The 25,959-nt window shown below is 49.5% G+C and overlaps 1 protein-coding gene across 1 annotated transcript in view; it reads right to left on the reverse strand.

Moving 5' to 3' along the window:
• The window catches only part of LOC119952923, a 43,814-nt gene that overhangs the window by 12,600 nt on the left and 5,255 nt on the right, over positions 1-25,959 (reverse strand). The window contains exons 2-9 of the mRNA XM_038776554.1: positions 21,489-21,667; positions 21,320-21,417; positions 21,104-21,237; positions 20,829-21,018; positions 19,647-19,794; positions 19,486-19,558; positions 19,054-19,161; positions 18,828-18,968 (exon numbers count right to left, since the gene is read on the reverse strand). Of these exons, the coding sequence (XP_038632482.1) occupies positions 18,828-18,968; positions 19,054-19,161; positions 19,486-19,558; positions 19,647-19,794; positions 20,829-21,018; positions 21,104-21,237; positions 21,320-21,417; positions 21,489-21,667 (1,071 nt within the window). The remainder of the gene's footprint in view (positions 1-18,827; positions 18,969-19,053; positions 19,162-19,485; positions 19,559-19,646; positions 19,795-20,828; positions 21,019-21,103; positions 21,238-21,319; positions 21,418-21,488; positions 21,668-25,959) is intronic.

Here is a 25,959-nt window from a genome sequence, read left to right on the forward strand (position 1 = left end):
CAACAAACCCTTGAACTCCCGTTGAAGACATGGACAGGCAACAGTATAAGAAGGACAACAGCACTCGGCCAAAACACTCCCCCCACGCCAGTCCAACCCATCAGTGACATCAGGTCAGTCCACCCTGACACGACCCTCATGTCAGACCACGGCAACAGAGCAGGTGACAATTAAACACACTCACGGCCTGCAGACACACGGTGGCTATCAATGTGGGTGGGCAGCAGTCACCACTCACAGTTACCTCCAAACGTACGGAAGGTCACCAAGCAAACAAAAGGAAAGGAAATGGGGGACAAAGCAAAGAAAGGGGTTGGGGGGAGGCTGTTTGGCTGACAGTCACAATTGTGTAATGAATCTTTTTGCTTTCCAATTGGTGTAGGAAGGCCATAGGTAACAAGGATAGATATGTTGTCCAATGAGCAGCTGGACATGGAGGAGAAATCTCCAGGAATATATTTAATCACAGTTGTCAACCCTATAAGCGAACCATAGAATTCCTACAGTGCAGAAAGAGGCCATTCTGGCCCATCAAGTCTGCACTGACATTTTGTAAAAGCACCCAACTTAGGCCCACTCCTGACCCTAAACCCGTAAGCTAACCTGTACATCCTTGGACAGTGTGTGGAAATTTAGCATGGCCAATCCCCCCAATTTTTGGACTGTGGTAAGAAACCGGAGCGCCCAGGAGAAACCCACGCAGACATGGGGAGAACTTGAAAACTCTACACAGATCTATCAAATCCCATCTCAACTTTCTTTTCTCCAAGGAAAGCAGTCCCAAACTTTTAGATCTATCCTCATAGCTACAGTTTTTGTATCCCTGGAATCATTCGTATGAATCTCCTCTGTCCAATGCCTTCCCATCCTTCCCAAGGTATAGCATCCAGAACGGGATGGAGAACTCCAGATGAGGCCTATCTAGTGTCTTATACAAGTTCAACATCACCTCCTTATTATTGGACTCAATGTCCCATGAATAACGACTCAAACAGTATATATTTCATGAACTGCTCTCTGAATCTTCAATGCCTTATGTACATTTACACTGAGGTCCCTCTGTTCCTGCACCCCACCCCCCCTTTAGAGTTTCACCCTATGTTTGTCGTTGATAAAATGTTTACTGTGTTTATAAAAATATTAATTAAATTCATAGAATAAAGCTTGTTTTTTGATTAAAAGCACCTCAGACCTCCGTTGAATAACATCTGAAAGGCAGGCTCTTGTGCTCATCGTAACCAAAATCAATAAACAGTTGTAGGTCAGGTGAACTCCTTGATATACTTTGGAATTTTCTAAACCATGACCCATAATGCTCAGTTTGCTGCTGTTTCCAGTGCTGGTTGCTGCTGAGCTGCCTGGAGGAAGGAGAGAGGAGGGAAGGAAGCAGAGAAGGACAACAACAAGGAGGTGACTTTAACAACAAGGTGGGAGTAAAACCCTTTGGATTGCTTGTTTGCTGGGCCCCTCCCAGGCTGAGGGCCCAGCCCTGCCCAGTTCTCTTAGCTGTCAAGCCTTCCTCATTCTTTCCGGTGGTCTTTTTCCAGGTTGGGGAGATCAAGTGGTTGCTGAACCCCTCCCGGGCTGAAGATCCCATACACCAGCAGGGAGGAGGTCGGTTCCATTGGGTGGTCGTTCCAGGGTGGGCGCACAGACTGTGTTTTTGCTCAGCCCTACTTGGGCCGAAGACCTCGCAGACCTGCGCTACTCACTTACCTCAGTGTGGTGACGCAGGGTGGGAGCACGGACTGTGGTTTTTACTGGGGTCCCTCCCAGGTTGAAGATCTGCCCCTGCTCCCCAATCCTCCCACCCTCCAGTTCCACGGGAGTCCCAGGAGTCTCCCACCTCAGGCATCCTACAATCTACGGTGTCCCACCTCCTCCCACTGTATCCCTTGCTCTCTCTTCCCTTCCTTGTCTCACTACTCCGTATACCTTCCGAGGGGGAGGGTGCATTGTTCCACCTCTCTCTTCCCCTAACACCCCCTCCCGCACCGTCTGTTCTCTTTTTATTACAAAACGACAAAGCCCACATTGTGGTGGGCGTGGCACTTACCCTGATGACCACTTCACCTACACCGGTGGCGGGGCAGTCCAGAGCTTCCTATGCGGTGGGTGGTGGCCTTTTCTGCCTCCGCTACTCCCGCAGCCCCGCCACCCTTCCGGTTGCTAACCCAAAAGCTGGGTGTAAAGCGCTACTCTCACACCATCATCATCGAACAGGTGTGCGCTCCTGAAATGCTGGGGTCCTCAGCCCCTCGGCATTGTGGCCGCCTCTCGTATGTACGGGAAAGTCGTGTTCTTCCTGAGGACCGAGAGGGCAGTCCACCTCACCCTTGAGAAGGGGCTCGTGGTGGGAAATGCCTATGTGGCAGTGAACCCTCTTGAGGCCACCACCGAGGTCTCCCATCTAGGGGAGGCATTCTGCATTTTCTGGTCTGCGGATGGCATGCGTTGCCACGCCTGCAAGAAAGTGGGGCATGTGAGGAAAAACTGGCCCACGTCCAAGCCATCACAGACACTAAGGCGGCTGCGGCTGGCACCGCCGTCCCCTCTCCCTCCGTTGACTTTGCCACCCTGACTCTGGCACCTACTGGCCAATCGGCTGCCGGCATGGAGGAGGGAGGGCATCCACCAGTCCGCAAGGCCCAAAAGAAGGCAAGGCAGGGATCGGCTCCAGATACCCAGATCCCGTCAGCCTCGAGATCCCGTCAGCCTCGAGATCCCGTCAACCTAGAGATCCCTGCGCCCCAGACCTCAGGCCTGGAGGCCACCGCGGACATTCCAGGTCATCCTGGCCCATTGACGCCTCTGCGTCGGTACTAGGCCCGGCGTGATTTTGGCCTGTGTCAACAAGGGGGGGGGGAGCGGTGATGCGCGTGAGCTCATGTCGGCGTGAAGGGCGCCAAAGTCACAAACCCGGGGGCAGAGTGTTGAGGGATGGGGGTGGGTGCGGGCGATGCGAGGATGGAGGTTTCTTCAGTGCCGGCTGCCCCCCGCAAGCGGCTCCACTCCTTGGAGCAGGGGGAGACGAACATCATGACCACCACCCCCCCCCCCCCCCCCCCCCCCCCAAGCCGGTGCAGAGAGGGTGGCACCCTGACACCTGCCCATCGACATTGTACCACACCCCCTGAAGAGATCAGAGAAAGTCCATCACCTTTTGACCCGAGCTGTCGCAGCCCCCCCGAGCAGCACGCCTTGGGGCCAGGTGTGAGCAAGACGCCCGGTGGCCCGTTCCGCCGGTGCCACTTTGCAGACCAGAGGCATTCCTTTTCACAACGCCGGAGAGCTGTGGTAACTCCCTGACCTCAGGGTCATTGGGCGGTAGTGGCGAGCAGGGCCCTCCCTCTCCACCCCAGCCTCCGACGCCGGGCTTCACCATCTCCATCCCGGAGCTTTTTCCGGAAACATTCCCGGATCTATCCGTTGGCCGGACGTCGCAAGAGGAGGGGGGGTTCTGAGCCGCCTCCTCCCTCTGGCCCGCTATCAGTAGAGCCTGTGAGGAACCCGTCTGTCGACGCTCCTGGGGGTAGGATTGAGGCAGACCCAGGGCTGGTTGTGGGGACCGTGCCGTCCGCCACACTCAATGTGGCAGAGGACGTGGTCCCAGATGGCGACTGCCCGGAGGAGGACGGCTGCTCGGTGGGGGGGGGGGGGGGGGGGGGCACAGGGGATGGTTTTGGGTCCATCTGCAGCAAGACGGTGGACTCCCTCTTGCCCGACACTGAGTCGCCCCTCATCCCCCAAGAGGAACTCTGCGATTTTCTGTGTACAAACCGTGGTCGCCAAAACCGGTCTTCCTGCACCTACGTTAAAGAGGCGGGAGATGAGGATGTAACTGAGCAGAGCTGGCAGAAATCTTTCCTTGCCGGACTCCTGAGGGAGCACACGCTCCTCTCCTCCTTCTGAGCACTGAAAAGGTGAAGGTTGCACTTTACTACTGACATGGAGATGACCATAGCCAGCCTCAACATTAACGGCAGCAGCGACGCGCTCCGCAGGTTCCAGAACTTCTCGGTCCTCCTGTAGACATCTGGGGTGGCCACGTCCCGATTACAAAATGGACACTTTGCAAAGAATGCAGGGAAAATGGACAATGCTGAGAAAGCAAGCAGGTGCAATGTTTGTCTGCTGATTGGAGCTGTAGCTCCCAGACCGATACTGCAAAGCCATTACCATACTAATGAGCCATCTCCGGGGACAAAAGGGTAACATTTAGGTAAACTATACTAAAGCAGGCACCCCGGCGCCAGAGGAGACTAGAACAAAGCAGGCCAACGGCCACCTAGGGCTCGCCCAGCAATCAGGGCAGCCACCCCTTTATTGGAGTAAATCGATACCAATGGTCAGGATACGGCCCAATTAATTGAGACCAAGTTCAAGGTCCATCCAAAAGCGCGCAAAGCCCCTGCGGGTATAAGAAGCCCCCAAGAGAGAATTGCTCTCTTGGCCTTGGCTCTCAGCAAGGAGAAGCCTGCCTAGCAGCTGCACCAGAACAAGTAAGTCCAAAGTCAACGTACACTTCGAGCTACTATTCCGTACCAGTTCGACCCCAGCAGCCTCAGAACCGGACAACGGCCATTGTTCCTCTGACTGAGTGGGTGCCCAAAGCTAAGTATAGGCTTTAGTAGTAGTGATAGTTTAGTTGGTAGAGTTTGTGCATGAGTATAATTGACTGTGTGTGTAAATAAATGAGCATTGATTTCGAACTTACTAACTGGTGTATCGAGTTTATGATCAGTGTTCGGTTTTGAACCTTGCGGCAGTATCGAAAGATACCTGGCGACTCTTGAGCACGCATAATTAGAATTAAGGAAGGCCACCATATTAACCGCCATAAACAGAGTCAATTAAAGAGAGAACACAACGAGCAACATTTACTGGCGACATCTGACCTGACGGAACTCGATTTAGAAGTGGCATCACCACTCCGAGAGGACCGAGATTTGAATTGAGAATCCAATTAGAAACAGAAAAACCACAAGCGTAAGAACAGTACTGATCAAGCCTCCGAGATTCGGAAGTGTGTTAATGCATGCGTACTAACAGGAATATAAGCTAAACCTGAGAGATATTGTTGCGTAAAATTGTCGGGAGTTTTGTAGGCCGGAAAATAGCGTAAGCCGTACCCGTGTTTACATCACCACTTTATCACCCCCTGTTGGCAATGAAGGCAATGGAACGCCTTACGAACCCCCAGGAATTCGAGGTCGCAGCGACCAGTAGAGTAGGACAGTGTCCCGTATGGGAAGATGAGATCAGAAGATATCTCAAAGGGAAAGGATGGCCCCTTTGGAGTGAATTCTGCATCAATAACGAAACAGGTCCCGGGAGTATAGGACATACTTGGTGGGAGAACCTGTCAGAGATCCACAAGAAGAGCTTGAGAAAAGCTCGCAAGCCGATGGCAATCGTGTCCTGCTTGGCACAATTACGAGGCACAGAGGAGGTCGGTAGGACACTCGAGAGACTGAGAAGAGAGACAGAAATAGTGAGGTAGATGTGAGCGAAGGTGAGAAGGAGAATAAGGATTTAAGAGAGAAGTAAGCAGCGAGGGACAGAGAGGTGGATGATGCCAAGAGGACACACCAGTCTTGTCTCGCGCATTTGAGTAGTTTCCAAACCCAATATGATAAGGCCTACCAGGACACACAACGTGCAGTCTTGGTAAGACAAAAAACCGAGCAACAGGCAGAGAAATTGCAGAAACAGTGCAATGATTTGAAAGCAGCCCTACGAGCACTCCATACTTCCACGATGGAACAAAGGCACAGCTCCATAGACCACGCAAAGTGCCGGAAGCAAATTGCAGAATTGCAACCTCTGCTTTCCGTTCAGAATGGGTTTCAAAGTACATTAGGACCCCAGTTAGATCAGGAGAACAGCCCTGTTTGGCAGGAATTGAATGGAACTGCCCATAGATACGTACATGGAACATGTATGCAGGAAAACCCCCAGAAAAGGAGAGCACCCCAAGCCCCCACTGAACAGGCAGAACATACACCCATGAACCCTGTCACCACACACCACAGGGCCGCAGCAGAAGGAGACGCAGATTTCCTTTATACAACCTCGTTAACCGTAACCCAATTACGGGACGGGTGTGGAAAAATGACATTGTTCCTTCCCACATCAGACCCCCACCAGTTTTTTGCTAAGGTTAAACAGCAGGCCACCGTGTACGGCCTGGACAAGAGAGAGCAGGTAAAGCTCATGGTTTTAAGCCTTGACCCTTAAGTCGTGGCAGGCCTTCCCGACCCACGGAATGTAGGAGGAGGCACACTCCAAGAGATGCACACAGCGATCCTGGACGCGATCGGCTATAACAGAGGAGACCCGGTAGAAGGTCTAAACAAGTGCAGGCAAAAGAAAACAGAGCACCCCACAACGTTTGCTGGACGCTTATGGATTCACTTCACAGCAGTTTTTGGAGAGTTAGCCCGCGCCCATTTGTCCGCAGATAATATGGCCAAATGGATTCGAAGCCTGGTCTCGCAAGCGACAGAGGCAGGACAGAGGGCTTGCGCAAATTACCACCCCTCAGACGAGGCCCACAATGAAAAATGGGTTTTGAAAAGGTTGTCCCGCGCTTGGGAGCAATCAGTCCAAGGCAAAACCACATTTATCAAACCCGAGGAAGAACAGGCAGACATGAATCCAGTTAAAGCGCACCAGAACCCCGCATGGGTAAATAAGGGCAGGAACAGCCCAACCCAGCCCAAATCCCAAGAGTGTTATAACTGTGGACAGTTAGGACACTTTGCACGAGAGTGCAACGCGCCACAAAAGCAGCAGAGAAATCAACAGACAGGCACCCTAAATAGGAATAGGGCAAAGCCCATCCATAGCGTTAGCGCCCGTTCAGAGAATGGAGACATGAACGGCACCGACTGACGGTGTTTGGGCTCCCCAACTTGGGTCTGCGACACCCTTTGGGACAAGTCCGGTCGACCGGTCGTAGGAGGCAAAGTCCGGGGACAACCCCGTAGAATTTCTTTGAGACACAGGAGGGTCCCGCACCACACTCAATTCCTCCACGATGTTTCAAAGAGATACCCCATCTTCACAAGATGGGGACTCCCCCGCAGTATAAAATCCGATCAAGGCTTCCATTTTACAGGACGTGTAATGAAAAACGTCCTCACGATTTTCGGCATTAGACAAAAGTTTCATATTGCATACCACCCCCAGTCAAGTAGTATTGTAGAGAGGATGAACAGGACATTAAAAGCCACCCTCAGGAAAATGGTGCAGCAGAATAACAGCACCTGGGATTCAGTTCTCCCATTTGCTTTAATTTTTTAAGGAACACAGTATCCACGTCCACAGGGTACACCCCCCACACCCTCATGACCGGACGCCCCATGAAAGGGACGGAGTATTTATTAGGACTGGATTTGGCCAGCCCTGCAGTCACAGCCCTCACACATGGAAACGCTGTACAGCAGCTAATAGGGAACGTTAAAGCAGCCCAACTCGCAGCAGCTGTGAGACTTGGGACACGGAGGAAACAGAGCAAGGCTTGTTTCGACAAAACAGTACACGCCACTGAGTTTGCAGTAGGGCAGCAAGTGATGCTTTCCCTATACAACCCCAGTTCCTTCCTTTCCCCAAAAATTTCCAGACCGTACTCCATTTCGGACAAAGTCAGCCCCTCGGTATACAAGATTACATACCCCAATGGCAAGTCTGCGTGGTTTCACATAAACCAGCTCAAGGCTTATGGCTCGCAGAATAACTATACACACCACATCTTGCTCGCAGCAGCAGACGAGCATGCACCACCCACAGATGCCGCATTCCTACCCTCCCCCAGCCAGTCCAGCCCGTCCTCAGACACGACTTCAACTCCACCCCCAGAGGCACGACCCCGCCTCTCCCTTCCTTCAACCAGCAGCGACAGCAACAGTGATAGCGATAGCAATGACGACAGCCACAGCACACCACGTTATGACTATCCCCATGTACCAGGCCTCACTCCCAGTGAATCCGAGCATGATTCCAGTGACCCCTTCGAGATTAGAACATAGAACATAGAACAGTACAGCACAGAACAGGCCCTTCGGCCCTCGATGTTGTGCCGAGCAATGATCACCCTACTCAAACCCACATATCCACCCTACACCCGTAACCCAACAACCCCCCCCCCCCTTAACCTTACTTTTTAGGACACTACGGGCAATTTAGCGTGGCCAATCCACCTAACCCGCACATCTTTGGACTGTGGGAGGAAACCGGAGCACCCGGAGGAAACCCACGCACACACGGGGAGGACGTGCAGACTCCGCACAGACAGTGACCCAGCCGGGAATCGAACCTGGGACCCTGGAACTATGAAGCATTTATGCTAACCACCATGCTACCGTGCTACGTACATAAAAGCCCCTGACCCAGACCCACCGCCCGACGATTACGGATTAAACCCTTGTAGCTCCAAACTCGACAAACCATTCTGGCAACGAGACAATTCGTTCAGGCTCATCTGGAATGATGAGATGGACCCCAATTCGCCCCACGCAGCTTTGGCAAAGTTACTCCAGTCGAGAGTATGGCAGCCGGGAGAAGTTGATGACATTGAGTCTGACTCCCACCAAACGAATCCCTTTGCGACTCTGTTCGCTACTGAGCAATGAGGTGTCCAGATGATGGTAAAAAGGAACCAATGGAGAGACACGGTGTCCTTTCTGATGGAACCTGCACCATGTTTGTTGTATGTTTGTTCGTTAGTGTTGATGTTAAGTGTTGTTTTAAATTTGCACGTTTTTCACGGCCCCACGCCACCACTCCTTTAACACCCCCTGGCAGTTAATGGAACAAGTTTGTCCCCAGACGCCCGTTGGAACAGGTTTGTCCACAGAAACATTTAGAGGTAAAGATTTGCCCCAGACACCAGTTCATAACTGCTCTTCTGCTTTGAGAGAGAAGAGGCATTACTGCAACCCCCACGACGACCACATTCTTACCCGTTCTTGCCGGTTGCTCAGGCAGTGGAGAAATGGCATTGATCCCCGCCCTGCCAGAGGGCCCCCCCCGGTCAGCTACGCTCGGTAGAGCGCAAACGGCACTGGTCACCGTCCATCCATTTCTTACCCGCCACGGCCCATACGCACCCCATTTTGGCCCTTTCCGTTTGAAATGTTTTTGTTTGTTTTTACGGCGACCCTTAGGTTGCTCTCCATATGCTATTTCATCCTCAAACATTGGGATGGTAAATTGCACAGGCTACGAGATGGCTCGCACTGTGCCAGTATATTTCTCGGATGTTTTGTCCACATATTCAGTTTTTTAAAAAATGGAGAGTCACAGATGGTGACCAATTATAAAGGGTTATTGGCAATAAAGGACAGACAGACAGACATACGAGATCTTAAGCAAGATAATAACAGATATTATGCTTGTGTTCACAGAATTCCGGAACCTCAGGAAGCAACAAGAAGAAAAGAAGAAGAAAGAAAGACGAACAATGAAGACGACCTCCATCTTTTTCACCTGGATCTTAGCGGGATCCCTTCAATTGCACGCGGACGCTAACCCCCTCACCCCTACCACACAGGCCGTCAATGATTCCCAACCCTGAAATACACAGAGCCCAGCGACAGTTAACAATACCTCGGCCTGGTCTGATAAGTTTATCACCTGGTATTCACTTTCGTATGTAGTAGAAGCCCTCTTAGTACTGGTGATACTTTGCAGCGTCATGCAGACAGTTAGAATCAGAAAATGGCGAAGGAGAGCCTACCACTCTAGCACCCCGGTATACACGTTTAGGTCCCCTATCTTTGGATTTCACCAGACCCCCGAACCCTTGACATGAATTAAAGTGCATCCGTTTTTTTTGTGTGTGTTTTGTTTGTTCAATAAAGAAATGTAAAACTCTGTGCTTGACTGCCAAGCCAGAGAAATTTCTATGCTGCTATTTGTACAGTTTAAGATGTTGTAGATTATTTTTGGATTGTTTGAGTGAGGATAGTTTATTGAGGATAGATAGAGGTTCCAGTTTTTTTATTTTGCAATGCATGCCTGAATGTCATAGCGCCCTGTAGAATGTTATAATAATGTTTGTATAATGATTTTAGGTAAAATTGTGTTTCATAGCATAGGGCAGTGTAGACCTAGTTATGGGTGCCCCGCTTGGTCAGAGAACGAAGACGACGCGGTAATGTGATCCTTCACGCTTCACATTGAGGATCACAAGGAGAGAGTGTAGCCACCTGGGGTGGCCACGTCCCGATTACAAAATGGACACTTTGCAAAGAATACAGGGAAAACGGACAATGCTGAGAAAGCAAGCAGGTGCAAGGTTTGTCTATTGATTGGAGCTGTAGCTCCCAGACAAGACCGATACTGCAAAGCCATTACCATACTAATGAGCCATCTCCGGGGACAAAAGGGTAACATTTAAGTAACTGATACTAAGGCAGACACCCCGGTGCCAGAGGAGACTAGAACAAAGCAGGTCAACGGCCACCTAGGACCCAGCCAGCAATCAGGGCACCCACCCCTTTATTGGAGGAAATCGATACTGATGATCAGGATACGGTCCAATTAATTGGGACCAAATTCAAGGCCCGCCCAAAAGTGCGCGAAGCCCCTTTTGGGTATAAGAAGAAGCCCCCAAGAGCGAATCATTCTTCTTGGCCTTGGCTCTCAGTGACGAGAGGCCTGCCTAGCAGCTGCACCAGAACAAGTAAGTCCAAAGTCAACGCACACTACGAGATAGACGCTCCTAGCTACTATTCCATACCAGTTCGACCCCAGCAGCCTCAGAACCGGACAACGGCCATTGTTCCTCTGACTGAGTGGGCGCCCAAAGCTAAGTATAGGCTTTAGTAGTAGTGATAGTTTAGTTGGTAGAGTTTGTGCATGAGCATAATTGACTGTGTGTGTAAATAAATGAGCATTGATTTCGAACTTACTAACTGGTGTATCGAGTCTTTGATCAGTATTCGGTTTTGAACCTTGTGGCGGTATCGAAAGATACCTGGCGACTCTTGAGCAAACGTAATTAGAATTAAGGAAGGTGACCATATTAACCGCCATAAACAGAGCCAATTAAAGAGAGAACACAACGAGCAACACTCCGGGACGGGAAGTATGAGGTGTGCTTCCGGCAAGAAATCCACACCGCACCGAGATACAAAGCCACATGGTTCCTGGAGTGGCGAGGGGGGTCTACATGAGTCACCTAATCTCACGTTTAGGTGGGGTGGCTATCCTCTTTGCCCCAGCAAGAGATCTGGGGGCCAAGGAGCCAGTGCCAGGCTGGTTGGTTTTCCGTGAGGGGGTCAAGGTACTGGATTTTTATTTGCATTTCAGCCCCTTCCTCCTGATCTATGGGCACCCGGTGTGGAGAGGGGCAGGAAAGGCGAAGGACCTCCTTTGTGAACCTGCTCCTGGGCCTGGCGAAGGGCGCCATTTGTAGGTCCAGGCAGCGGGCGACCGAAGGGTCATCCGGCCAGACTATCTGCCCCTCTTCTGCGGCTGCATTTGTGGCCGGATGTCCTTGGAAAGGGAGGATGTGGTGTCCACGGGCACCATCGAGGCCTTCCTTGCTCGGTGGGCACCGCAGGGGTTGGGGTGCTTTATTGACCCCTTTAATCGCACTCTTATTTGATGGCTTTAAGTTTCTGTTGATCTTTATTACATTTGGGCAGTGCCCCAAACAGGAACGGCCCTTTTCTGATTTGTCCCTCAGTTTGTTTGCTTTCTTCCATTTGTTGGTGGACCTCAAAAGAGTTGCCAATCTATCTAATCTGCACAGTTTTGGGTTGTGGGGGTAAGAATGTGCAACGAGTTCGATAATAGTTAACCTCTTGCATTTGCTGCATATTTCATTCCAGTTCTTGTTATAAATAAACAGTAATTGTGTTTACATTTACAAACCCGGTGACTGTAATTAGTGGGAAGCCAAGGGTCAAGATTCAGATACTTCTCTAAGAATTATTGGTTAATTCACTTGTGTTGTGTCTCCGGGTCAAGTGGGGCTGGAATTGACTGTGTACTAGCCCAGCTTGTCATAACACTGCATGCATAAAACAGAAAAAGGCAGGAGAATTCCACAACATTGGTTCATAAACTTTGTGCCTCTAACGATATAACAGATTATCTAGAGAATAGGGGGGGGGGTGGGGGGGGGGGGGGGGGGGGGGGGGGGGGGGGGGGAGAAAGAGATTAAACAATGTAAATGAAGTACAAGATGCACACCTTTACAGAGCAAATTCACACTGGTGCTACATGACTTATGGAAAACCTTGTAGGAGCAGGTCAGACATAGCCGAGCCTATAAATTTGAGGTGGGGGTCCTACACTTTCAGAATGTATCTGGTTTGGAACAGAGTATGGAAGTCAGGAATTCCTGGATCCGCGGATCCCTCGTACCTATAAAAGACAGATGGTTCAGTCTTCTCGTCCAGCCCTTCTCTCTCTTTGACCAACACTCCTCCGTGGACCAGCACCTCGACCAGCTTTTGTCAAGAAGACCTTGAACGAGAGAGAGGAGGGGGTTTGGACAGCAGCCGCCAGCAAGTAAGTGCCTCACAACGATCGCTACCAGAGATAGGCACTCCTGACCCCTTTTAACTTATACCAACCTGAAGTCTGCAGACCAGAGCAGAGCAAAAGGCCTTGTTCCCTGACCCAGCAGTTCCTTCGAGATAAGTATTAGTTTATTTAGCGGTAGGAATAAATTTAATCCTTTTAGCGTGTGCATGGGTAGTTATTATAATTGTATTATAATAAACTCAGTTGTTTGGACTTACTAATTGGTGTATGGTTTTATTGCTTTGAACTTCACCTTGAACTTGTGGCGGTGTCTTAACGATACCTGGCGACTCCAGAGCTAAGTAAAGAAACAGAGCCAAATTGAATGTTAAGCACACTCACCCAGAACGACCAACAAAAGTATGTTCAACAGTTTCTAGCTTAATAAAATAGTGTTGTAAGGCAGCACGGTGGCGCAGTGGGTTAGCCCTGCAGCCTCACGGCGCCGAGGTCCCAGGTTCGATCCCGGCTCTGGGTCACTGTCTGTGTGGAGTTTGCACATTCTCCCCGTGTCTGCGTGGGTTTCACCCCCATAACCCAAAGATGTGCAGGCTAGGTGGATTGGCCACGCTAAATTGCCCCTTAATTGGAAAAAATTAATTGGATACTCTAAGTTTAAAAAAATATATAGTGTTGTACTATTTCAAATGTTTGTAGCCTGTATGTGTTACTGCTGAGGTAAACGCAGTCTCCACGGATCCAGAGCACCCAACACATCATGGTACCAGTAGTTGATGTTAGAACTTCTTAGACCTAACTGCAAGTGATCTTCCACCAGCATACAGCCATCCTGCAAAATGGACAGCGTCCGCCCGCCACCGCCGCTCCGCATCACCGGTAACCTAGGGGCCAACTGGAAGATCTTCAAACAACGCTTCCAGCTCTACCTTGAAGCCTCAGACCTGGAAGCTGCTTCATTTGCCAGGAAGATCGCTCTCTTCCTCTCCACAGCCGGGGACAACGCCATCCACATCTTCAACTCTCTCATCTTTGCTGATGGTGAAGACAAATCAAAATTCAAGACGGTCCTCCTCAAATTTGACAGTCACTGCGACATCGAGGTGAATGAAAGTTTTGAGCGCTGTCTTCCAACAGCGTTTGCAGGGTAAGGATGAACCTTTTCAGTCCTTTCTCGCCCACCTCCACATCCTGGCGCAGTCCTGTAACTACGGGTCCACTTCCGACCTCATGATACGCGACCAGATCGTTTTCGGTGTTCAGTCGAACCCCCTACGCCAGCAGCTCCTCAAGGTTAAGCAGCTCACCCTAGCGATTGCCATCGAGACCTGCGTGCTGCATGAACACGCCACTAATCAGTATTCACACATCCAAGCGGCTGAAACGGTGCAGCAAAGTCCCCACGAGGCAGAATGTGTACAAGCAATCAAGGAACTCCAGGGCCTCAGCCATTTTGCGTGCCTTTCGTGGCCTCCCACGCATGCGCGCACTGAACGAGGGGATGGCGACGTCGACGATCGCACTGCGCAGGCGCGCACCACGTACGACCGCACCGCGCATGCGCGGTGGCACGGCGAGCGTACTGACGCTACAACGTGCGGCAACTGTGGCTCCGCCCACTTAAAGCGGCAATGTCCTGCCAAATCCCGATGCTGCCTACAATGTGGCAAACCTGGCCATTATACTGCTTTATGCAGGTCTGCTCAGCCTGCCAACTCTCGTTGCTCCAGCCAGCTACACAGGGATATCCGCGCCATCCAACCCACGGTCACCAAACCCGATTCTGACCTGCTATCCGATATTGACCGCGATGAGGTTGGCACCAGTGTCCAGGTGGAATCAGATTTGGGACCGGTTGACCGTAAGGGTGGCATACCACTCATCATCCGGATCGATGGCCCTAATGGTGCCTTTTTGAGTCGGTATCATTACAAAAAACAGGGTGCCCCCGAAGCAAAAAGTCCCACCTCTACCGGTATACAGCATCGATCCGGATGATGAGTGGTATGCCACCCTTACGGTCAACCGGTCCCAAATCTGATTCCACCTGGACACTGGTGCCAACCTCATCGCGGTCTGACCTCCAAAGCCTTTGTGTCAAACCAGCCATCCCGCCATCAGCCTGCCAGCTATTAGATTATAATGGCAATCCCATTGCTGCCAGTGACGCATAGATCATGCAAAGCCATCCTTCCCTTTGAAATCGTGGGAGCCTCAAAAGCCTCCCTGCTTGGTGTGCAGGCATGCAAGCTTTTGAACCTAGTTCAAAGAGTTCACTCTCTCTCTCCTGCTGACGCGCCTACCTTTCAGGACACTGATTTTAGGGCGCAGCTCAACGCCATTATTAACCAATACCCCAACATCTTCGAGGGCATGGGCATGCTCCCGTACACCTGCAAGATTTTATTGAAACCGAATGCCACGCCTGTGGTGCACGGACCTCACAGAGTCCCAGCACCCCTTAAGGACCGCCTCAAGCAGCAGCTGCAGGACCTCCAGGACCTGAGTCACGGAACAGACCGACTGGGTCAGTTCCATGGTATGTGTAAAGAAGGCTTCCGGCGAACTGAGAACATGCATTGATCCCAAGGACCTCAACCGCAATATTATGAGAGAGCACTATCCCATTCCCAAGCGCGAAGAGCTCACATGTGAGATGGCTCACGCCAAATTCTTTACCAAACTCGACGCCTCAAAGGGATTCTGGCAAATCCAGCTCAATGAATCCAGCAGGAAACTCTGCACGTTTAATACTCCCTTTGGATGATATTGCTACAACAGGATGCTGTTTGGGATCATCTCTGCATCAGAAGTGTTTCATAGGATCATAGAACAGATGATGGAAGGTATTGAAGGCGTTCGCGTCTATGTCGATGACATAATAATCTGGTCCACCACTCCACAGGAGCATATTAATCGCCTCCAGCGCGTCTTCAGACGGATACATGAGCATGGCCTCCGCCTCAACAGGGCCAAATGCTCCTTTGGGCAGACAGAAATCAAATTCCTCGGAGACCACATCTCCCAATTGGACGTGCAGCCGGATGCGGACAAGGTAGCTGCCATCAAGGCTATGAAGACACCGGAGGACAAGAAGACGGTCCTCCGCTTTTTGGGCATGGTCAACTTCTTAGGGAAATTCATCCCTAACCTCGCCTCTCACACCACGGCTCTCAGGAACCTGGTCAGGAAGACGACAGACTTCCAATGGCTCCCTGCCCACGAACACGAATGGAGGGAACTCAGGGCAAAACTGACCACGGACCCAGTCTTAGCTTTTTTTGATCCAGCCAAGGAGACCAAAATTTCTACGGATGCCAGTCAATCCGGCATTGGAGCGATGCTCCTTCAACGTGATGAGGCCTCGTCATGGGCCCCCGTTGCATACGCGTAACGTGCGATGACCCCCACCGAACAGCGCTACGCGCAGATTAAAAAGGAGTGCCTGGGCCTTCTGACCGGTGTTGTTAAATTCCACGATTATGTCTACGGACTCCCTCAATTCACCGTCGAGACAGACCATTGGCCGCGGGTCAATATCACACAAAAAAACCTGAACGACATGACGCCTCGCCTCCCGTGTATTCTTCTCAAGCTCCGGCGATACGACGTCCAGCTGGTATACACCCCAAGCAAGGAACTCATTGTTGCTGGCGCTCTCTCCCGGTCTGTCACCACTCCATGTGACCCAGCGGGATTTGTCTGCCAGGTTGATGCCCATGTGGCATTCGCGGCCTCCAATCTGCCTGCCACGGATGAACGCCTTGTCCAAATACGCCGCGAGACGGCCTCCGACCCCTTGCTCCAGCATGTCATGCGTCACCTAACGGATGGGTGGCTCAAGGGCCAATGCCCTCAATTCTATAATGTGAGAGATGATCTGGCGGTAGTAGAAGGGGTTCTTCTAAAACTGGATGGCATTGTCATCCCGCATAGCATGCGCCAGTTGGTCCTGGAACATATGGGGCGCGATTAACGGAAACATTTCAATGTGTCGTTGTGCGTGGTGTTTCTCGACGGCCGCGCTGGTGAGGTCGTGGCCCATATTCAACTTTGTTCCAAAAATGAGCCCCCACGACGTTCTGGCCATTCCTGGCTGTCTCGTCGTCTAATTCACCGCTCACTCTCAGTCACCACACAAACATGGCAGCGTGCAGACCTGTTCCGTGATTTGGTGATGCCGAACCAGCCAGGCTTTCAATGCTGTGAATGAGAGGCAGGACATCCTGTTCCCCTGAGGGGGGGGGGGGGGGGTCAGAGGACCAGCAACAGGGTCAGCAATGCCACCTGGGAGGCAGTGGCAGTCACGTTGGGCAGCATGGCCAGGAGGGCTGCCGTCCAATGTCAGAAGACCAATGACCTCCAAACTGCAAGAGTAAGTTACCACCTTTCTTCTGGCATCAGTTCTGCCTGCCACCCCTCAAATTCCCAAACCCCCCCCCCCCCCCCCCCCCCACAAATCACTGGCTGACACCTCGCACCCTCCCCACATCCCATCTTCGTGCTTGTTCCTCAGTAACCCCTGGCACACACCCGGGCAACCCCTTCATGTACAGGTGCGGTGCCCACACCAGCCTCAACCCCCGCCCCATCAAGCATACAGCTCCCAATGCCCTCCCTTTGTCCCCGCAGGAGAAGATAGCCCATAATAAGCGGGAAAGGGGAGTGCCAGGGATTCGAGTCCTCATTAACAATGAGGAATGGGCTATGGAAAACGCAGGGTTGTCCGAGGATAGAGCAGTCACCATCGGCGTGATTGGCCTGTGCCAGAGGGGAGGTTCCAGTTCCTCTTCACCCAGATGACCTGGCTCAAGCGAGTAGTTTATGCCAGGCAAAATGATCCTTCCTTCTCACTGACCACATGTCCGCTGTCTCACAGTATATACATCTGATGAGGCCAGGCCATCCGGAGTCATTCTGCTCTCTAACCCCCACCACATCACACCCACGAGACCTCCAAGGTGACCAGCATTGAGGCATCAAGAGCTGTCAACCCTACCGCCCACCAGCACAGAGACACACACACCTCAGTGGGCAACATTAGTGGACAGGCTTCTGGGGCACAATCTTTGAGGACCACACAGTTGCTGATTCACATCAGGTGAAGGCAGGAACATCCAAGGGAGACAGCAGTCAGAGGGCTGCTCAATCCCGAAACTCAGCTGAGTCCCAGCTTGTCGGCCCTCTGGACAAGGTTCTCCCACAGCTGTGCAGATGATAGGACACAGCAGTGACATTCAGGAGGGGATGTCAGTGACACTCTAGCAACTGCAAAAGTCCTAAAGGCATCAGGTGCTGGGAATTTGTGGCCCCCAGGCCAACACAGCTCAGGTGGCAACTGCAGTGGAAAACCTGACACACAACATCCACATCTTGAGTGATGGTGTCCAAGGCAGGACTCTGTCTGATGATCATGGGGGAGGGCCACACTGTCCAAGTCACAGTGATGTGCCCCAGATGTAGGTGAACATTGCTGAGGCACTCCAGAGCATGGTGCAGTCAGAGGAGCATTAACACCATGGTGCAGACAATGAGGAGTGCGCAGGACTGAGCTCACACTGCAGCTGTTCCTATATCTCTGGAGCCCCCCTAGGACCCTATGTGCACCAGAGAGGAGGGGGTGCTCAAGATCAACCCCCTCCTGCTACCAGCACATCTCAAGGGCAGTGGGTGTAGACTATGAAAAGCCTGCCGATAGTCCAAGCAAACTACATCCTGGTCCCCTTCATCAATGCATGTTGGGGAGTAAATGAGTCAAGTGTAGTTAAGCACAAGTAACTAATCCGTATTTAAGGCAGTTGGATTGCTGTGTAGTAAAATTTACGGTTGCATTATTTTAGCAAATAGCTAGGGGCCTTCTGACCTGATGTACTGAGATTACACATTTTCTTGTTCACTAGCTACTGCACAGTACAAGTGGCACTAATTGGATAGCCCTTTCAAATAGCTGGTATCAGCAAGTGAATGGCCTTGTGCTACAACCTCTAATATCCTGCACTGTTTGCAGCCAAGGTTGATTCAACTACTTGCTGAAAGCTCCAAGATCCAGTTAACAGCTGGATTTCAATGCTGCCCAAACAGCATTCCAGATTCATTATCCCATTCTTGCTGCAGAAAACATGCCCCATGCAAACTGAAGGATCATTGCTACAGCAAAGAGGAAGAAGGCCTGAAATACAATACTTTGAATAAGTTGGAAAGGACTAAATTTAAAGAAAGGAAAAAAATGTATACATCTGATAGTGAGTGCATTCATTAAATTCCATTGACGTTTGCCATTTCATCACAACACAATTTTTTCTCAGGTTGATTTTTATTCAGAGTCTACAGTTCAATTTCATTACATTGAGAAGCAACAGCTCTTGGCCTCTTCATGAACACTGCAGCCACCACCAGCAGGGACAGAGACAACATCATTAAGCCAATGGATACTCCTTGCAGAAGCCAAGAAGGAGATTCAGCAGCACCTAGTGGGAGATTAGAAGATATTATATTAAGGACATGATATTTGAGGAGAGTTGACAGGTGACCTATTGAAAAGGCTCCACTTACCCGTTGCTTCATGCAGTTTCTTTGATTGGTGACTTTCATCTTTCAGGAAAATGGGACCAGGAGCACTTACTAATGTTCCTTTGTAGATGGAACTCCTGCGTTGTCTCTCTATTGAGAAGAGAGAGGACAGTTTTGACCCAATTCAGACTAAAATCACCTAAGAGGGAGAACTAGCAAGCAGCGAGTGACCAAACAACAAACAGAAGATACAGGTCTAATAGCTGAGATATGAACAATCTTGCCTCCCAAGGTCTGTTGATTAACCTTTTCCTTCACTGTTTCAGCAATGATGATACTCAAATACAAAAACATCTTTACATGCAGGAAATAAAATTAATAAGAGGGACAAATGCAGGCCTATAGAAAGGCTCCTTCAGGAGGGAGAGAAAAACCAAACCAGATATCCCTTTCACAAGATTAAAATAAACTCACTTGGGCCACATTTGGGTGAACAGTCATCCTGACCAGAAGGTGAACAGACTTCAGCACTGCAGTGCAGGTAAACCTGAAAAGGAAAAGGCAATTTTAGGGGAGCTTCATTTAGTTAGATGAACCAAGCTGTTTTTAATTTAAAAAAAAAGTATTTTTGTTACCTTTCTAGAGAGAGGTTGCTTCAACTCTCCATCCAAGAAAACAAAGGTCTTCACTTCAAACCGCTTGTGATGTGTTGGGAACTTCAGGCCAGAAAACACACCCACTGGGTGTAGAAGAGTCTGATAATCATCACCCTCATAGGGACACCTGTTACCAACAAAATGAGTTGAGCCCTTTTCATTTAGTATTTTCCAATTAGCTCACTCAAATCCATGTGGAACAATACAAAGGTCACGAATATTAATGATAGAGATAAGGAACTACTTCTTGCAGAGGGTGGTGAATGTGGAACTCACTGCTCCATAGTGTAATGGAACTAGTCATTTAAATTGCTTCAAGAAGGTGATAGATATATTTAGGATTTAAACACAGGTTAAAGGGACAAGGGGAACAAGTAGAGATGTGGATTTGAAAACAGGAAGAGGAGATGTGCCATGATCTATCAAAGGGCTGAATTGCTTACTTCGGCTCCTAATTCCAATGTTCCCATGTAAACTAGAGCCAAAATTTTAATCAAACCTGTCAGAAAATGGGGTACTTGGGATTGAAAGACATGTAGTTTAGCTACACTGAATCCAGAGTGCAGAAGGAGGCTACTCTGAAAAGTCATCTTTGACTACATGGCATGTGAACAGAACAGAGCCCAGAAGTACAGAAGATTTCAGGTTAGATGTACACTGTAGGCCCACTCCCTTTAACACCCAACATTTGACACTAGCACGGCCAGTCCACCTAACCAACATCTTTAGTGGGCAAATACTGCATTTACCCAAGGTTGAAATTGAATCCAGGTCCCTGACAGGCAGTGCTAACTACTTTCACTGTGCTGTCTTAATTGACCAGAGTGTTATCATTCCTGAAGAATGTAGCAGTGGGTGATCATGGACCACCATGTTCCCATTTGTCCAAGAGCAGAGCTTCTGGAATATATTGTTGGCTGGTGCAATGTATGGGGATTCAAATCCACAATTGTATTGGTACCTGAAGGGAGCAGATGGTCAAAAGATAAGAGGCTAGTGTGGCTCATGTGACTTGAAAGTCTGGATTCAGTTGCAGGAACCCAAATATGTCCAGAGCTCTCTCCCAGTGGGTTCATGGCAACCGAGGAAAGGGGGACCAGAGATCAGAATCAATCTAGTCATACTGTTCCTTGAACTGTTAGCCTCTCCATTCATACTTACCCACCCACCAGTAGACTCCATTGCACCTCATGGTCAGGGGCAGGAACAGGAGTTGCCCAGCAGTCATGCAGCCTCAGGACAATCATTGGGTCAGTGCGATCCAGGACACGAACCTCCACAAACACTGGTTCCTGAAGGATTCTCTGAATGGGGTAGTCACTATCCACATACCAGGAACTGTAATCACCACCTGAGGGGCAGACACAAGAACCAGTCACCCCCTGTATGGATACATCCCCACTGCTTCCATAAACCATTACCCAGGCCAGCTCTACCTTTTGCTATTCGCAATTCCAGTTCCAGAATCCCATCTTCAGAAGCAGGAGGTGGAGGAGAAACAGTGTAAACTGTGACATTGATCTGCAAGCCAGTCTCTTGACTTCCTGTGTACTTGCACTGGACATGCAGGCTGCAGAGAGACAGAAGTAGTTGAAGCTTCATTTCAGTCACACGTCCCCTCCCAATACCAACATCTCCCACCATCCCCCTACCCGAAGGTGCTGTCCCGGGTTATTGAACCCAGCTTCCCAGTCTGAATCGTCCTCTTCCCAAAGACATCTGTTTCATATATCAAGGATCCATCTTCCTCCTGCAATGAGGCTGTTTTAATAAGAAGCTGACTCATTTAGTGGTTAAATGCTTTGACCCTTCAATACTCACCCACTTGCTGGAGCCACAAGAGGTAATTGGAAAGTGGAAAGTCACAAATTGGGCAGTGGTTAGTTTAGGCTTGCACTCAGCCTCTTGTCCATCCTTCACATACAGAGATGACAGGTTGAGGGCAGGACGGGTCAGGTTCCTGGAGATCACTATGAGGAACTGACCATCAGCTGTGCACACTGCAAAGAGAGAAAATCATTTCCACTGTTTCTATTGGTGGTGAGGGACTTCAGATCAAAAAAGCCACAAACAACTCTTCACTTGATGGAGCAAGGATTCATTTTTGACAAACCACAGGCAAGTCAGTCAATGGAGTTAAGCAATGCTGAGAACTAAACACCCCATCCCAAAGACAGGCAGGAGGATTGACAACTCCAATCTAATCATGGAGCTCAAAACCTTCCATTTATTTTCTGAAACTACCCATTCTAATGCAGTAACTCAACTGAACCACCTACAGTGCAGTGACGTACCATAGATCAATACCAGCTCCACAAGCCACCTGCTCAGATCATAGGAACATGTGGAAAAAGCATTCACACAAGTAAAAAAAAACTATTTACTTCCTCAGGATGGGGTAGCAGTGGTTAGCATGGTTGCTTCACAGCTCCAGTTTGATCCCTGACTTGGGGCCACAGTCTGTGTAGAACATAGAACATAGAACAGTACAGCACAGGCCCTTCGGCCCTCAATGTTGTGCCGAGCCATGATCACCCTACTCAAACTCACGTATCTACCTATACCCGTAACCCTTAACCTTACTTTTATTAGGACACTACGGGCAATTTAGCATGGCCAATCCACCTAGCCCGCACATCTTTGGACTGTGGGAGGAAACCGGAGCACCCGGAGGAAACCCACGCACACAAGGGGAGGACGTGCAGACTCCACACAGACAGTGACCCAGCTGGGAATCGAACCTGGGACCCTGGAGCTGTGAAGCATTTATGCTAACCACCATGCTACCCTGCTGCCCCAGGTTCAGCACAGGTTTCATCCTGGTGCTCTGGTTTCCTCCCACAGTCCAAAGATTTGTAAATTAGGTGGATTAGCCTTGCTAAATTGACCTTTAGTGTCCAAGGGGTTGCTGGGATACAGGGATGAGGTGTGGACTTGAGTGGCTACTCTTTCCAAGGGCCAGTGCAGATACAATGGGCTGAATGGCCTCCCAACTGCACTGGATTCTAGTCCTGCCATCAGCCAATTGTCACATGTGATATGTCACCATCTGATCACACTGCATGGAAGATGGCATCAAGGGACTGATCTTTTAACCTCCCAGATACTGGTCACAGCTGATCACCGCTGATCACCATTATGCACAAATTGAGGTCTGGTAGTCATCTTCACCAAGACGACATTCCACCAACATGGTGCATGGTGGCAGTGGTCAACACTGCTGCCTCATAGCACCATGAACCCAGGATCAATTCCAGCCTCAGGTGACACTGCAGGTACTCTGTGCAGCTTAGGCAGATGCAAAAAGGATAGAAAGGTAATGGGGATAAGGGAAAGAGTATAGTAAGGGTGCACTGTCAGAGGGTCAGTGCAGATTCAATGGGCCAAATGGACTCCTTCTGCACTGCAGGGATTCTGATTACAACCACTTAGTGCACATAAAACTCAATCCCTTGCTCCAGATCTTAATCTGTCCCCAGTCCTTGACAGCTAATGGGACAAGTTTGCTCTTCTGTACCTTATCAGGGACCAATCATGTACACCCAAAATCTCATCCCACCCAAGCTGCTTCACACATCCACCAAATCTGTCCCATGTGCTTTGCCAATTGCTCAATGTTCAAAGATTGATGCACATGCACTCCAACACCACCCCTCTGAACAAGTTCCTGTAAACCTCAAGAATCACCCCCCTCCACTAAAATGGATCACCTTCTCACAAATTCCATCCCTGTCTGTCCATGCTGAGACCTTTGTTACAGGGCTGCTGTTCCCCATTATCTACATAGATCACATCCACCATATTCCTTTCATCAAACACCTGTGTAACAGGCCAGCATATTTGCTTTTAAAAAAGAAAAAAAAGACAGCTCTCCTTAACTTCAACCAACATGCAGGATCTCAAAATCCTTACCCCTCACTTGACAAGTCAGACTGACATGAAGGGTATTAATCATATTGATGAAAGGATAATGTCCCAAGACATTTAACCATCTACACATTTACTTCCAACCTGGACTGCACACTACCAATGTAGAAGTGGATTTCATTTGGAACTTCGCTGATAGGGTTAATATAACAGTTCTGAAAAGCTCTGTGAAAGAGATGTCAACAGGTCAAGGGATGAAATAAAGAGAGTGTGTCTGACCGGCATCTGTAAAAGCAAAGATGTCAGAAGGTTATGGGATGGAATATAGGGAGTGTGGCATTGGTACTAATTAATGTTCTGACCGTATCTGTAAAAGCAGAGAGGTCAAAAAGGCAAAGAATGGAATGAATGGGAACCGTTACTTTATTGCAGAGATAACATAATTAAGCTCATTTGACCAGTTGGAACAAATAAACATTGAAATGTTAAAGGAAGGGCCTTGGAATGAGATAAGCCAGATGGCCATGGGATACAAAAACCTTTGTATTAATATTAATAGTGACTTGTGCTAATGATTATGTCAAAAATAACCTCCCGACCTCGAAGAATAATTCCATATATGTACATGTTCTGGATCCTTGCCAAATCATAGGTGTATCTAGGAATTTAAGGGGACCACCTCTAAGCTGTGATTGTATAAAAGAGACAGTCCATATTTTGGACTTTGGCACTTCTCGAAGGTGGTTACCCGACTGCTTAGAGATTTGTCCCGGCCGTAAATAAACGAATATTCGTTACTGACGTGTTCGAGTGTTTTACTTCTGGACTGACGATCAGATACGTGAAAGCGCAATTCACATTTGGTGGCCCGTACGGGGATCTCCAGAGGGGTCTGCGCAACTAACCGGCGTAATTGACTGAGCTCGTTCAAAGTAGAGGACGAATTTGGCCCCCAACGTGAGTAAAAATTTATTTTCCACCTTGGTATTCGCCTACTACTAGTTTGATCGTTGCTCAGCCTTGCCGTTGGTTTGTCGAGAAGCCTCTGCGAGATCCAGGTCAGTCCAGCGAACCCGTTTTAAAGAGGGTAAGTGAGTGAACCCTGTGGTTATCGTCTCTAGGGGCAGCCTGGGACTGCCGCCGTGATTCCAGGCAGCGTTCGCTGGAGTTACGGGCGAGGTTGCCAGGACTGCTGGGGGCAGCCTGAGGAGCCGCCGTGATTCCAGGCAGCGTTCGCTGGAGTTACGGGCGGGGTTCTCAGGATTGCTAGGGGACGGTTAACGGGCTGTGGGCAGCCTGGGACTGCCGCCGTGATTCCAGGCAGCGTTCGCTGGAGTTACGGGCGGGGTTGCCAGGACTGCTAGAGGCAGCCTGAGGAGCCGCTGTGATTCCAGGCAGCGTTCGCTGGAGTTACGGGCGGGGTTCTCAGGATTGCTAGGGGACGGTTGACGGGCTGTGGGCTCCGGACGGGACTGCCGCCGTGATTCCAGGCAGCGTTCTCTGGAAGTTACGGGCGGGGTTCTCGGAGCCTATCCCCCGGTATAACCCATACCTTCACCGAAGAATTTTACCTACTTACCCCTTAATAGCATTGGTGTCCTGGGTCCTGTGTTATTAAGGAAGTGAAGTAAGCTAATAACCACTTAAAATCTGGTCTTCTTGAGTTGTATTAGCTGTTTAAATTCGGCTGCTTTCCTTGTCTATCCTAGTGGGTTATCGTTGATATTTGCTTACAAAGTCAGTTACAGATTTCCTTGTCTTTCTCCAGCAGGCTGCGTCTCTCTCCCTCTCTCCTGTTGCTGTGACAGAGTGCTGCTGCTTCTGCTCCCTGGGTTTATATTCTCTTTCGAAGAGTTATTAAGTTTTAACGACTGTATTGTATATGGGCTTGTTTCACTTTGATAGTTTAAAAGTATCTTTGATGTAAACATCTTACTACAACTAATTATTCATTTCAGGCATATCGTCTCCTCTCAGATCTGATTTTAAAAAATGCTTTTGTTTCAATAGTTAACTTTTATTTCTGTGGTTTCAAATCGTTTAATTTTCCAATTGTCCCCAGTTCATAACTTTGCCTTTGATTTTGACTTAAATGATGTTTCTCGTAGCCAGGTCATCTCCAAATTTCTTTTAATTAACTTGATGTTCGTACAATTTTACCCCTGAAATTGACACTAAATTCGACTGAGCATCTTCCATTCTTTCCAGCTGTTTACTAAGAGAGTTTATTTCAGTTAAGGTGTGAAACTTTGCTCTTAGCTGTATGCTAAAATTTAACTTGGTTGTGACTTGAAAGACTTGCCTGTTTTAAACATTCGTCACTTAATGCAATTGAAACTCTCATCCATGCTTTTTCAGATGCTTTCTGAGATAGTTACATTCCATGAAGGTGTGAGCCATTGTTTTAGCTTACCACATGAAGCCT

The sequence above is a fragment of the Scyliorhinus canicula genome, chromosome 18, assembly GCF_902713615.1.
Source record: "Scyliorhinus canicula chromosome 18, sScyCan1.1, whole genome shotgun sequence".
In the NCBI taxonomy this organism is placed as follows: domain Eukaryota; kingdom Metazoa; phylum Chordata; class Chondrichthyes; order Carcharhiniformes; family Scyliorhinidae; genus Scyliorhinus; species Scyliorhinus canicula.